Consider the following 16,165-nt stretch of genomic DNA (forward strand, 5'->3'; position numbering starts at 1 on the left):
CATGGAAGTTATAAAGTTCAAACTAAATTTCAAAATGGCATTGGTGAATACATTCCTGATACAATACTGTTATAGAAACATTTATCCCTGTACACAGTAGTGATTCTGATTCATACCTCAAAGTACTTTGTGCACAGTTATTGCTGAGTTATGTGACAATTTGGAGTTACTTCAAAACATTCTTTTGCATCCTCTCATACGGACTTTTGAACAAAGAAAATAGACCTTTAACACTGCCTGTGAAAGTAAAGAGCATGATAAGGAAGTGTTTATACTGGCATGGAGCCAGGATGAAGTATTCGTTTTCAAGTTTTGGTTCCTGAGAGAAGACATGTCTTCTAACCTAATGAGCTTAGAAAAACACTGCTCTCTTCCTTCAGCTGTAGACTTAAAATACTGTTACTACATTCCCTAGTGGAGTGTGTGTTTTTAGTCATGGGTAAGCAACAGTTTCTTATGTTTCTGGAATTGTTCAAGTTTTCAAGCAAATATTTCTATAAAGACACTCATATTTTCAGTTATTTTATAAAAATAACTACAAACGTGCATGAGGGGACAGATGACAAGATGTTTTCCCTTAATGAACCACCATCAAATTTTCCATAAGAACCCCAAAATAGATCATAATGAATTCCCTGTTACAAATTCTCCTAGGACAAAGTGGCACATTTTAAAAGTGGGTTGCCAGGAAATGAAATCTGGCAGGGGATGGGGTGAGTGGGATCTAGAAGGAAGTGAATTTAAACACTTTGCTTTTGCTCACTTGCTTGGATTTAAAGGCTGAAGCTACTGTACTTCAGTTAGGAAGGAGCTGGGTTAGATATTTGCAAGTCCAGGCAGGAGGGCTGGGAGTGTGCAAATCTAGCAGCTGGAGTGTGTTGTGGTAGCTGCTTTCCTGTGCTAAGCTGATTTACTTGTTTAAGGTCTGACCTCATCATCCTGTCTGTATGGGTTCCCACCTACACTGTTAGCTGCAGCTTTCTGCTTCAGCTGGAAAGCTAGAAGTATTCACAGTATACCACAGACAGCGGGGGAGGGGAGAGCAAGAAAGACTGCTCTCGGCACTTATGCTTTTGTTAGTCCTACAGAAGAGGCAGAGAAACAAGAGATAACAAAGGCTGTTTCCTTTCTGTGAGAGAAGGCTTTTGTCTTTCCTCCTGCAACGATGTCAGTGGCTGGCAAGAAAGAGTTTGATGTGAAACAGATCCTAAGACTACGCTGGAGGTGGTTTAGTCATCCTTCTCAAGGTTCGCCCAACACTGGAAACTGCCTTCAGCAGGAAGGATATGAGCATAGAGGGACCCCGGTTCAGGGCAGGTTGAAGAACCACTCTCGGGACAGAAATGGACTGAAGAAAAGCAATAGTCCTGTCCACCACAACATACTGACACCAGTGCCAGGATCGGCCCCTTCCCATCAAAGAGCCCTTCAGAATTGGCACCCACAAAACCTGATAGAACATCTTCGAGCAAATGAAGATACTCCTAAAGCAGTTCCAGAGGAGAATTTGTTCAAAGAAGCTTGTGAGAAACACTCACAAGATTTGGAGATGATGGCTGATGACAATACAGAAGATTCAACAGCAAGGTAGGAGTTTTCGAAAACATAACAACAAAGTCATAGCTTAGGTTAACTTATCCTCTAAAACTCTCATTTAATGTTTAAATAAAAGTGTTATAATAATCTCTGAATTTGTATGCAGCCAATCAGGGTCTCCGAGTAACCCCCTCCTCTAGGTCTATAAAGGAAAATAGTAATAATACATTCATTTTGATAATTAATGGGATATATGCTTTACAGTTGTGAGTTTACTTTTCCTATTCCATTCCAATTCCATTAAGAATACTGTTTCAGTTCTAAGAGATGTTTATTATAATTGCTAATTTTCTGTATATATCCTCTATGGCTTGAATGTTCAAATAGTTATGATTTTTTGTACAAGTGTGATGAATTATATAGAACTCTTTCTGACTTTGTCAGGCCAACTCTGACAAAATAAAAGCTCTGACTGCTCAGCACATCCTTATCTATTCCTTAGTACGTGGTTGCTATACTGACGCTTGATAAATGTTATCTTTATGTGAGAGTACAGAACAGTTTCCTTTGGCATTTGAGATTTCTTTCAAGTTGTGTTAGTTTCATAGCTAGCTTGCAATTATGAAAATATTTTGCATAAAGCAAGTAATGAAATGTTGCTTACAGCAGTGAGATCTTAAAGTAGGAAATGGAACATGTCAGGTGTTTCAGAATATTAAAATTGAATAAGAAGTGATAATAAAGTATAGTTTAAGTATAGCTCATAAAATATTTGACTTTATTTTTCTGTCCACCAGAATTATTTGAGTGGAAGGAAATTATGTTCCCTCCTCTAATATTGTCTAACATAACTTAATCTAGTAGATCTTTACTTTTTTTTTTCTTGTTTCATTATCAGATTTTATTTCCCCAACATGTTGTAGACACAATTAACACAATTAATTTTGGTAATGTAATTAAAGTGTAAAAGAGCTACAGAAAAAGGTATTTTTGAAATGTCTTAAATTTTATAGCAGTTCAACATGAAGGTATGCTAACTTATTTAGAAATCTGGATATTTGGTATACTGTGTCTCTACATAAGTTTAGAGGAGAAGGACTGGCAAATTTGCTTCTAGATGTGTTTTTGCAATATATCTACCTGACAGTTCCTTGCTTCCATAATTTTAAAACATAATCAATAGAAAAAACAGCATAACAACATTATGGCAAAAGACAAAACAACTGTGCAAAATGATACCTTTATACGAACTCAGTCTTTCTGTATGAAATGTAAATAATGAAATGATGTTTTGAAATGAATTTAAGTATAATAATAGATTGTGATACAGATGTCTTAAGAAATAAAATGTGTATGTAAGAATTTTCCTAAATATTTTTGTGATTACTCCAGAAAATACTGTATAACTTTTGGGATTGCAGGTTGTATTTAGTACAAATACTTGGATTTCAAAGTAATATATAATCTATGCTTTAGATTCAGCAGGTTTTCAAATTATTTCCCCTCACCATGGACAACAATTTTAAAAACTGCTGAATTTGGAAGTTAATATTAAGCACATTTGACTCTGTTGTAGAATAATTTAAATTATCCACTGTGACTTCCTGACAAAATTCTTTGAGGATCCCTAAACTGATTTTCCAGCATGAGAATATATTTACAATAAATTAGTTGCTAAATGAAAATGCCAGATAAAATGTCGAATATAAATTGTCACCAAGTAATATTTTTTAATATATTTTTCTTTTTATTTTATTCTTGATAGTGTTCATGTTCTAAAAAATTTTCTCTTAAATATCATATGGTTACAGTGGAAAGTTAATATTTTCTTAAAATAAATACAGGAAGTGGTTTTATAGATGTGCCAAGGATATTTTAAGCAGAAGAGAAGGGGTAAATTGAGGACCTTATTAATTGAAATATGATGGTTTATTAATCTATCATTACCCATTCTGAATTGTTTCATCTTGGGTAAAGAGAGTTTGATAAGGAACTCTTTTATGCCCCATTTTCCTAATGCCTCTCTTTTTCAACAAAATTGAGAAGCAGGAGAAAAAAATCCTGCGAAGTTGGCAGCAACCTGTTATCCCCTCAATAGAAGTCTTGTGGTTAAAAAACAAACAAACAAACAAAAATGGCAGTCAGTGTGGAGAACACAAGATGGGCTCTAACACTTGGGGCAAAATAAAGGTCTTTAAGCCATCCTGCTTCCTACAGATATTGCAGGGGATTAATAGAGAATGGACTAAATTACTAACATGTAATATAGTTGAATAAACTACCATTACTACTAAAACAGATAGTAAAGCCAAGGTATTAAGTTATATTAATATGTTTTTGTGGAATTTAAAAACCTCAATACATTCCTATGTAATTGAAGTATAGTATGTACTTCATTTATGAGCAACTCTGTATCACGATCCCACACCGTGAGTATGCACATATCAGTATGCCTGGGCTCAATTATCATTTTCTTTTTGTCCTAGTTATCTACGAACTCTGCATCTTTGCTTCCCCATAATGACCTTGCTCAATGTCCTTTATTTTCTTTATTTCATCCCTAGAATTCCAAAAATCAGAATATTTTAAGTGTATTATGATTATGCCTTTATATTACAGAATATTTAGTTATAAGATTATATATATATGTATATATATATATAATATATATTTTAACTGCTCATAAAGAGATGATGCCTAAGTACCCAGGTGTATAAAGTGGTAAACTGCATTTGCCAAGACAAATGCGGTTATCTCCTCATTGCGCTTGAGAACATTAAATAAAATGCTGATGATATGTGTATGGGCCCAGAACAACATGCCCCAGTGCAAAGCTGGAGATTCACAGGGGTGTTTAGTTTTAAGGAATTAGCAGGAATGGGGATAATACCCTCATACTACCTGTTGGGGCTTTTGGTTTTTGCATAAATTACTAATTGTATGATATATGATTTTGTATATCTTTTCCAGTATTGCAGTGTTAGACAAGACTCCAAATTCCCTCCATTTGAGACCTTTTCAGTTTTCAAGTGAGCTTGCCTAGAAAAAAAAAAAAAGAGCAGCTGGCACTATATACTTTGATATCCCGAAGAAGGGGGGATTGGATGAATAAGACCTAGAATTAATTAATAATTCATTCCACAAATATTGAGCACCATTGGGTGTCAGGCACACTTCTAGGCACTGGGGATAAAACAGGATCAAAACAGAGAACCTGTTTTCATAGAGTATACATTCTAATGGGGAGAGAGAGATAATAAAAATAAACCAAAATGTAGTACTTAAATGGTTGTAAGTACTATGAAGAAAAAATAATTAGAGGGAATAGAGTGAAGAAGGGATACTCCTTCAGATAGGGAAGGCCTTTCTGATGAGGTAACATTTGAGCAGAGATCTAAATGAAGTGAAGCCATCTAAATGAAGAGACAGCCATGAGGGTGTCTGACTCAAAAATTCAAACAAATGAGAGGTTACTGCTGCTGTGCTACAGGGGAGCCCCTAACCTCCATCCATATTTTTTCTATTTACATCAATGCCACATGTCCCCACACAGTCCATTGATTAATGTTCCAAACACCCTTAACTGGTGAATTCAAAAATATGTCCAGACTTGTTGTTTACTATAGTGACTTTAAGATCACATGCATATTCCATGGTCACAGAGGAGACTTTCCAGCCATCCTGTTAACCATGGTGTCATTTTGTCCTCTGAGGTTCTGGCTATGCAGCCAGCAGACCATATGCCTCATGTACAGTGGCCCCTGTGTCCTTTGTGAAAATGGACACATGATGGTGTATTTGCTTTCTTAACAAAACAATTCAGATAAGGCCAAATGTATTGTGCGTCTTCATCCTCAACACAGATCCATCTGTGATATGGAATATGCTTGGGAAATATTTATGCATAAGAGAAATCTTAAATAATGAAGTTTATTGTAATATCTTTTCTCATAAAGTAGGAAGTAAGGTACCTGGTTATTTACAGGGAGCACTTTCCAGGAAGACAGAACAGCAATTTCAAGAGCCCTGAGATGGGAGTGTGCTTGATATGTTTAAACACAAGGAGGCTAGTGCAGCTGGAGTAGGGTTTTTAAAGGGTAGCAGATTATTTTGGAAAGTGGTAGCAGATGATTTTGGAAAGTGGTAGCAGATGATTTTGGAAAAGTAACAGTAATAATACAACATTAAAAATAATAAGTACCTTTTGTAAACCTTTACCATGTTCCAGGCACTAAATATTTTACATATATTTTCGCATGTTCCCAAGGAAAATTTTTGAATGTAAAGGTAACATTCACATCTTTCTCTGGGTATTATTTTGTTGGATATCTGTTGTGGTTTTTGCTTATCTTCTTACAAGGCAAAAATAATGTGGCCTTCTAAAGTTCAGAACTAGGCCTGTGTTACTTAATTTCACACTGCATTATTCAGTAGAAACTGTTATTTCAAAGGAAAGAATAAGGAGCTAACTACAGGTTTATTGTTGTTTATAGAAAATTTAAGGTTAAATCCTTTTGTCGATGGGTTAAAATGTACCATATAAAACTACATAAGTTATTCAATTGCTTTACTAAATTTAGAATATTTTAACACATAATTTAAACTTAGTGCAATGATTCCTAACATTCCTAATTCCTAATGAACTTATGTTGGTTGATTTTAAATCCTTGCTACTCACAGCCTCTTTCCTGAGAGTGAGGTACCATGGTCCTCACGACTCATTCTTAACATTGTGGTATTGCATATATATTTAAGCTAACATTAATTAAAATATATTTAATATTTGAGAAAATTGGGACTCCTTTCCATCTAGGCATCTGGCAATATGTTAGGGTCATGTTTCTTTAAGTATTATGATTAAGCACCTATAGTTATTTCTGGTATTTGAAAGACAAGAATCATTTTTCTTCTGCATTTGGAAATATAAATAAAGAACTTAAAGTATGTGGTACTACTTAATATGTGACTTCAGGAGCAGCATATTAATTGCATTGACCTGTTAAACATTGCTTAAATATTCAATCACTTAGTACATTAAAATTTATTTTTTAAACTTGTATATCTCCTTTCTGATTTTTGTAAGACATCTGCCCCTTAATACTAATCTTTTTGATTTCTTTCCTATGACCTTGTAAGTAAAAATAGTTTCAATGCTATATATATACACACATGCACATACATACACACATATGTATACATGTATATGTGTGTATGTGTATATGTATATCAGTGTGAAATTCTTATATTTGAAGGAGATGAAAAACTAAAATTGAGGTGGAGGACTGGGGAACACTGGATCCTTAATAAAGAAACATAAGTCAGTATTCTGCAAGATGAATCTGGAATATCTTGTGCCATAAAGTAGAAAGTCCTCAAAAAAGTAATCATGGGGGTATGTCAAAGGGACACAGAAGCCAACTGAAAAAGCTCCTAATGGCCAAAGCTGGAACAATATTAGCAAACAAACAAAAAAAAAGTATTATAAACCTAAGTAAAAAATAAAAATTTAAGTCTGTATTGATATAAATCAATGTTTAAATAAATAAGACAGAAAAAACAAATCTCTGGTGCAGAAGAATTCCAAATAATTTATGTACATACTCTGTCCTCAAGGAGGTGGAGCTGAACACTGTACCTTAAGTGTGGGCTGCACATAGTGACTTCTTTTCGGAGAGTGAGTATAGCATGGAAGCGTGGTGGGGGAAGAGTACATTTACAGTGGAGAAACATGAAGAATACTCTCAGCCAGGTAATCAAGGTTAACATCAAAACTGCTCAGCAGTGTTGACAGTATATATACTTGGTATGGTGTGATGAGAATGGCACTTTACTTCTGTCTTCTACCTCCATAAAACCCATCGTCCCCATCCCAATCTAATCATGAGAAAAACATCAGACAAATCCAAATAGGAGGACATTTTTCAAAATGCTTGGTGTTTAATCTTCAAGCTGTAAATGTCATCAAAAACAATGAAAATCTGAGAAACTGTCACAACCAAGAAGTGCCTAAGAATACATGATGAATAAATGTGATATGGAAAAGAAAAAGGACTTTAGGTAAAAACTGAGGACATCTGAATAAAGAATGGACTTTAATTAATAATGATGTATCAAAACTGGTCAATTAATGGTAACAAATGTGCCAGACTAGTGTAAGATATTGATAATAGGGAAAATTGGATGTGGGGTTTATAGGAACTCCCTATACTATCATTACACTATCACAATTTTTCTTTAAAAATGTACAATATTTTAGCAAAGACTATCTTAGTAAATAGATTTAGTAAATCAATGCTGGAAGACCACCCAATTTTAAGAATTGAGTACATGTTGTTATTTGTTAGTTTTGTTTATTTTTGTTCTTTGGCAGCTGAATAGAAGGATACCAAATCAAAATCAGTGGGCTGAAAAAAAAATTAGTGGGCTGTTATCTCCTCCATGCAAAAATCTTATACATTAGCAACAAGATTTTATCCTAAGGGCAATCTTAGGGAAATCAGTTAAAGTTCTGTTAACAACTAAACATTACATGCAATTTCAATTCTTATCCCCATGATATTGATTCTATCATTTGGCTTGGACCAACTTTTAAGGGCATAGCAATTAATAAAGTCATAGTTGGGTATAAATAAACTCATTTTTATTTAATCACTCCAGAACACCATGGTTACTAATGAAGTGGTATATATTTATTGGAGCTTTCAAATGAAAATATGGCCTGCCACATTTTTTCTATTTCTTCATATTACTGTCTGTGGTTTATCTCTTAGGAGGAAACAATGGCACATATAAAACAAGCTTCTTTATATAAAAATCTGTATTACTCCATGCTAAAATGAAAAATACAGCCATTGAGTATATTTTATTCATGGTGATTCCATTCCATTAAGATTACAATTTCACTAAAGAGAATGGACAATATGTATCCCAGTGGTTGAGAAATAAGATTTTGTAAATAGACTTAAAAATAACTATCTAAGAGAATGTAACTAAAAGTGAGAAAATCAAAATCAAATAGTTTTCATTATCTGATGTTTTAGGATGGAAAAAGTATTACTGAAATTTTATTCAACATATGTTTTTACTCTGAAAACATTGTAAAATAATTATTTCCCAAATCAATATATAGATATAATACTTACATATCACTAGCATTTGCACTGGAGGAGAGCAATACTAGCAATTATGTTTATTGAAACTATCAGAAGTGAATGCTTTTTTACTCCTGGTTAACTTTTCTTAACCTGTTACTGTTAGTCGAAGTGGCTTGTCCTTTTCATGCTTTCAAATGCTATTGTACAGAATGTAAACTTGTTGCCCTTCTTACACACTGTGTATTGCTATTGCTTCTTCAGGAGCCATACTATACACCTTACAAGTGTTTTTGGCAGGTCTTTAACATGTGATGGGTTCTTGGTTATTTCACTTTCAGCTCACTCAATAGAAGCTAACTGTTAAGTCTTTTGTCCACATTTTCCCTGTATAACTAGATTGCTTCAACACAGTGGCATTTAGATGTCCTTTTCTGGCTAATGTTGATTGCATTGTCTATAACAATACTAATAAACAATTGCATGTGTAACAGACTGTCACATAACACTTTAGGCAACTCTTTAATTTAGTCTGAATTCTGTTGTAACATTCAACAAGCCAATTGCTTAAATAAGATGTTGATATTCATTTGTTTCTGCCATTCAACAAGTTTTATTGAATTCCAATTGTATGCATTATGTTTTCTTAGGCACTTTAAAGATGAAAGATAAATAATAGATGTTGATTCCCACTTGAGACTTAAAATACTGTTGGGGAGCTAAAGTGCATCTACTTGGAAGGTTTATGGCAATAAAAAAAAGAGTGTATTGCAAAAACAGTTTAAGTTGCTTGGTCATTGAAACTGCTAGGCATTCAAAGACAAGAAATAATTCTTCTGACCAGAGCAATCTTAGAATGTTTCATGGAGGAGCATGATTTGAGACCAAGTTTAAGGATGGATAGCGTTTTGATACAGATATGGGGAAGAATCAATTCTAGGTAGGAGGACAAACACAGTACCTTGAAAAAGGCACTGAAACATAGAAATTTAAGGTGTGCTCAAATGACAGATTTCAGTTTGGCTGAAGTGAATGATATACATTGGAGAATAGTACAAAGTTAAGCAAAAAAGGAAGGTCAGGCATAGATCATGGAAGATCTTAAAAGACAGATAAGGACTATCTGGACTTTATCTTAGAGGTCTGGGTTTTTTAACGTCCAAGAAGTTATTCAAATATTTTGTGTCTACGGGCTTCCCTGGTGGCGCAGTGGTTGAGAGTCCGCGTGCCGATGCAGGGGACATGGGTTCATGCCCCGGTCTGGGAAGATCCCACATGCCGCGGAGCGGCTGGGCCCGTGAGCCATGGCCGCTGAGCCTGCGCGTCCGGAGCCTGTGCTCCACAACGGAAGAGGCCACAACAGTGAGAGGCCCGCGTACCGAAAAAAAGAAAAATATTTTGTCTGTGAGTAATTTTAGGGAGAAGTTCCACTTGCTTTCCTCAGATTCTCCAACATTCCATTACACAGGAAAAACAAAGTAATGAATGGTAGCAAAGAAAGCATGTTAATATATATAATGCTTTAAGGGAAAAAAATGTGGTGAGAAAAAATAGAAAATATAGGACTTGACATGTGGAATATCCATTTAGGATGTTTAGATTTTAAAAAGTATGATGCTTTTTTTTTTTTCAAGGTCTAGTTGAATGGTATTCCAGGACTCTGAGCAGTTCACTAAACATTTGAATAAGTGATTTTTAATTTTCAAAAATATCTTTTTAGCTTTAGTTTTATTGTGGCAAGAATACTTAAATTGAGTTCTATCCTCTCAACAAAATTTTAAGTACACAATAGAGTATAGACACAAAGTTGTAGAGCAGATCTCTAGAACCTATTCAAGTTGTATAATTGAAACTCCATCCATTCAACAACAACTCTCCATTTCCCACTCCCCCCCAGTCACCGGAAACCACCATTCTACTCTCTGTTTTTATGAGTTGGATTATTTTATGTACTTTATATAAATGAAATAATACAGCTTTTGTCCTTCTGTGACTGGCTTATTTCACTTAGCATGATGCCCTCCAGGTTCACCGATGTTGTCGTATAAGGCAGGATTTCTCTAAGGCGAATAATACTCTATTGTATGTATATACCACATTGTCTTTATGCATCCATCTGTTAATGGAAACTTAGGCTGTTTCCATGTCTTGGATACTGTGACTAATGATGCAATGAACATGGCAGTGAAAATATCTCCTCAAGAAACTGATTTCAATTTTTTTAATGATATATATCAAGAAGTGTGATTGCTGAATCCTGTGGTAGTTCTATTTTTAAGTTTTTGGGGATGTTCCAAACTGATTTCCTTCGCAGCTGCACCATTTTACATTCCCATCAACATATAACAAAGGTTCTGATTTCTCCACATCCTCGCCAGCACTTGTTATCATTTGTTTTTTTGTTGTTGTTGTGTTTATAATAGTATTTTTAACAGATTTGAGATGATATCTCACTGTGGGTTTGATTTGTATTTCCCTGATGATTAGTGATGTTGAGCACCTTTTTATATACCTGTTGGCCATTTGTATGTCTTCTTTGAAGAAGTGTCTATTTCTTTGCCCATTTTTAAATCAGATTATTTGTTTCTTTGCTATTGACTTGTGTGAGTCCCTTACATATTTTAGATATTAACCCTTATCAGATAGATGGTTTATAAATATTTTCTTCCATTCCATAGGTTGCCTTTTGAGTATTGATTGTTTCCTTTGTTATTTTCCTTTTGAGTATTGATTGTTTCCTTTGCTATTTTATGTACTTTTAGTTTGATGTATTCCCACTAGTCTATTTTCATTTTTGTTGCTTGTGCTTTGGTATTATATCCAAGAAATTATTGCCAAGACCAATGTCTTGAAGCTTTTTCCCCATGTTTTCTGCTAGGAGTTTTATGGTTTCAGGTTTTCATTAAAATCTTTAATCCATTGTGAGTTGATTTTTGTATATGCCATAAGGTTCAATTTCATTATTCCTAAGTGTTTTATTCTTCTTGACACTTTTGTAAATGGAATAGTTTTCTTAATTTCCTTTTTAGGTAGGTTGTTGTTGGTGTAGAAACAGAAAGGATTTTAAATGTTTATTTTGTATCCTGCAACTTTACTGAATTTGTTGATTAGTTCTACCAGCTTTTTTGAGGAGTCTTTAGGGTTATCTACATATAAGAGCATGTTGTCTGCAAACACAGATAATTTTTCTTCTTCCCTTCTGATTGGGATAACTTTTATTTATCTTCTTAAATGCTCTGGCTAGGACTTCCAGTATTATGTTGGTTGTAATGGAGTGTGGGAGGCAGATAATTTTCAGAGATGCTAGTTTAATGAGCTATACCTGGGGCAATTCTCTTTCTTGTTAGTGCAAATAGGATCTTGGACTTCACTGTGCCCAAAAATAATCTGGGGAGCTTGTTAAAAATGTAGTTACTCAGTATCCACTACCAGAGAATTTAACTTATTAGTTTTGAGGTGAGATTTAGGAATCTGAATTTTTAACAAACTTCTGAACCAAACTTTAAAAAACACTTCATCAGCTCCTGCAAGCCTAATTTGTCAGGATTCCTACAGGATCCTAATACTTGATATATTTGTAAACATGCAATAAATAAAACAGCAAGGTCTCATATAAAGTATAATAGGTTATAAAGCATAATAATTGATTGTACTTTATATACAGAATAGTAAATACACTTGAATCTATGATTTACATTAAGTTCTCAAATATTGACCAAGAAAATGCTTTAAAAATAGTCAGCAGCATTAATTTAGCCTTTCATTCTTCCATGTGTAATGAACTTTATTAAGTTCTGTGAAAGGATGACAAAGGAATAAAAACATATATCTTACCCTTATGGAGTTTCCAGTTGGAATGGAAAAGCACACCCTCGCAATAAAAGTTTTAAAAGCAGTTACAAGGTAGCAACTCAGTTCAGCTCTCCTAGTGTTTAATATAGAAGCTACCCAGGATAATTAAGATGGAAGTAGGGTTAATGACTCAAGACGTGTTGAAATGCAAACATAGAAAGTTTAATCCAAGAATGGCAACAAATTTCAACCACATGGAAAATGTTCATTATTGTTAATTTTTCAACTCAGAAACAAAATAACCAATGACACTTTACCATCATTGTGGTCCGTCAACTCTCAGGTGAGGTATTTTGAAGGTTGGACAACGATTACTAATATAATGCTATATATACTATAGATACTTATTTTTTATTTATTTATTTTTTTGCGGCATGCGGGCCTCTCACTGTTGTGGCCTCTCCCGTTGCGGAGCACAGGCTCCGGACGCGCAGGCTCAGCGGCCAAGGCTCACATGCCCAGCCGCTCCGCGGCACGTGGGATCTTCCCAGACTGGGACACGAACCCGTGTCCCCTGCATTGGCAGGCGGACTCTCAACCACTGTGCCACCAGGGAAGCCCTGGCTGATCTAAATAACTTGTCTTGCTTAAGGATAAAGCAAGTTTGATAGCAATTAGTGTACATCTTGCTAATGTATCAAGATTGAGATGATTTTTATTTCTATATTAAAGAAATAAAAGTACATACATTTGAACTTGCCACATGTGATCAAAGCAAGTATATATGCTATAATTATTTTCATAACTACTATATATATGAAGAAAAAGGAAATTTATGCTCTGAATTTTTTATCCCGTTTCATTTGACTGAAGTTTATAAAAATTGCACATTTATAAATATCTTAGGATTTTGGTTAGAAAGGACTTTTAAAGAAATAGACAGGTGTGAGAAAAGGTTAAAACATAGAATAACTATAGCTAATTAGTGGCAAAACTGTAACTATAAGCCAAATTTCCTAAATCTTGGACTTTAACCGTGCTCTTCTCTTAATAGCATATTCAGCTACTTCCTTTAGATAAATTTATGGGTGTGCAATCATCATTATAGCTGATGTCTAAAAGTGCCTATGTTAGCCTGTTTACAGAATTTTTTACAAATAACTACATGCAATAATTTTTACACTTCACATCAGATAACTGCCACATCAAGGACATAAACTAGGACATTTTACATACCTTTTTTACCATAAAAAATAGTTAAATCATCTTATTCATTCTACTGTTTGCAGAAAATATCTAAAATATTCAGTCATTTTGAGAATAGATGCTTTGCTTTGTAAATTGTCTGTCACCACACAGGGGCTTCTCCATACACTCAGGAGTTCAAGAACAACACAATGACTATCTCTGGTCAAGGAATCATCTACTCTTTTGGCTTCTGCCCATAAGTAGTATGGGTAATCAAGAACTGAATGAGATCATATTTATGCTGTTATTCTTAAGTAGATCAATGTTGCAACTTTATTCAAAGATGAGGAGATAATTCAAATAACACTGACAGTTTCTCTGTAAGCTAACCAACAAATATACTAAAACAATTAGGCCCTACTTGCTTATTTTCCTCTCAGCAATATAAAACTGGTGATAAATATATCTATGTAAAACATTTAGGATAACCTTTAAAGTTATCCTGCAACTTTTTCTTCTTCAAGCCCAAAAAGTCTTAAAATCCCCTTTCTTCCCTCTAGATAATTTAGTTAGTCTTCTGTTGACAGCTATACATCTAGTAAGGGTCTGACTATCACAGAATTTTTTTTACTTTTGTGTTGAAAGAGGCTTGTAAAAATAAATGGATAAAAATTGCTGGTGGTACTCAAAGTTCTTTGCCATTAAAATGGGAAGAAAGGGGGCTTCCCTGGTGGTGCAGTGGTTGAGAGTCCGCCTGCCAATGCAGGGGACACGGGTTCGTGCCCCGGTCCGGGAAGATCCCACATGCCGTGGAGCAGCTGGACCTGTGAGCCATGGCTACTGAGTCTGCGCGTCCAGAGCCTGTGCTCTGCAACGGGAGAGGCCACAACAGTGAGAGGCCCGTGTACCGCAAAAAAAAAAAAAAAAAAAGGGAAGAAAATACTGGCAAAAACATGAAAATTCATGAAACATCTGTTATTGCTTCCAGTCAAGTTTAAATAATAGTTATTTCCCCTTGCATAAAATTATTTCCTTTTATCCTTCCAGCATAGCATAGATTTTTACAGGTGCATGAGAATTCTAGTCATTGTTTAGCTAAAATATCAATCTGCCAAAAAGTGTGGAAAAGGCTTATATGTGGGGGATATATTTGGCAAAATTAATAAGTAGTGTTTCATTGTCTTTCATTTTGAATGAATAAACTGATAGTCTTTCTAAGGTTCTATTAAAGTAAAACAGTAGAGGATATCTGATTAAGTCATTCTTAAATAGCTTGGTCATCACATACTGTTAAAATATAATTTAAAGTTATTTGCAAAAGTTAGAATTTGAACATGTATATGTATTTTTTTTAATTTTACACTAAATCACATATATTAATTTATAGGTAAATAGAAACAGAATTTCTTTTGTTTGTTGAATGATGATTGCTTAATTCTGAAAATGTACCTAAGAAGCACTTATAAGCTAATGGACTATTAAACATTTTTAATGATTAAACCATTTGCATCTTTAGTATTGTTAAGGTTTTTCTTATTTTTTACTGATGTATGCAGTACCATTAGTGAAGTACACTGAAGGCTTTAAATCACAGGATACATGAAATGGTTTATTAATAGTAGTGAGAATGGTATACACTGTGACATCAGAACATACTCTATTTATTGAATTCAAGCCTGTTATTTAATTTTTTGATTTGTAAATTATATTTATGTTGAGAAACATCTTAATCACTCATCTATGCTACCACTGTTACAGTGTTATTTCCCAGAAGGCTTGCTTTGACCTTTGTGTGCAATCAAAATAAATAAAACTCATTATATCTAGTACAATAATATCTCTTCTCCTCCCTACCTCCATCACCCTAGAAAGAAGAATGGCTCTTGAATTTATAATAAGTGTTCAGATCACTAAGAGAGCCATTAAGGTCAAGGTCATACCTACACTGCTGAAAAATAACCAAGTGAATATGTGTGTAAAAGAATAAACTAAAGATTTCAAGACATTTTCCCAGCTTTTTTGCTTTAGTTGATATGTTGGAACCAAGAGATCATTGACTTGGTACAAGTTGTCCTTCAAAAACACATCTCTTTGAGTACATCAAGAAGATGTAATAAAAGATAAGATAATTTTTGTTTATAATATTAATTTGAATTCTAAATAATATGTTCTCCAATGATTTTATTTTTTTATATTTTACATAGTTTTCTAGTTTTTCAACTTTAAATGGAAATTCTGGAATGACTCTGTGACTTTCATCTCAGAGGTCCCAAAATAGTATCCAGCCTACACACACACACACACACACACACACACACACACATACAATCTCTCTCTCTCTCTCTCTTTTCTCTCTCTTTCTCATACACACACATACACACACACACACACACACACACACTTCCTAGAAAAGGTCAAGCTTTCAAAAACCATGCCCTCTTCTCAAGGTACAATTAAATAAATATGATTTGTTTTACTCATGAAATGCTTAAATAAATCTTAACTAGCTTAAATATCATACATGACCTTCAGATTTTACTCAAGTATTTTAAAAAAAT

At 34.2% G+C, this 16,165-nt stretch overlaps 1 protein-coding gene across 6 annotated transcripts in view; it reads left to right on the forward strand.

Moving 5' to 3' along the window:
* Nucleotides 1-787: 787 nt before the first annotated feature.
* Nucleotides 788-16,165, forward strand: part of KLHL4 (kelch like family member 4) — a 119,296-nt gene continuing 103,918 nt past the window's right edge. For 4 of the 6 annotated variants that reach the window (XR_007474918.1, XM_004283102.3, XM_049705095.1 and 1 more), the window contains exon 1: nucleotides 790-1,587. Coding sequence is in view for 5 of the 6 variants with exons in the window: in XM_004283102.3 (XP_004283150.1) it covers nucleotides 1,166-1,587 (422 nt within the window). In the remaining variant the exon portion in view is untranslated. Of the gene's footprint in view, nucleotides 1,588-16,165 lie in introns of all 6 variants that reach the window. The other 2 variants (XM_049705097.1, XM_049705094.1) reach the window with 2 other exon arrangements.

Source organism: Orcinus orca, chromosome X (assembly GCF_937001465.1).
Source record: "Orcinus orca chromosome X, mOrcOrc1.1, whole genome shotgun sequence".
In the NCBI taxonomy this organism is placed as follows: domain Eukaryota; kingdom Metazoa; phylum Chordata; class Mammalia; order Artiodactyla; family Delphinidae; genus Orcinus; species Orcinus orca.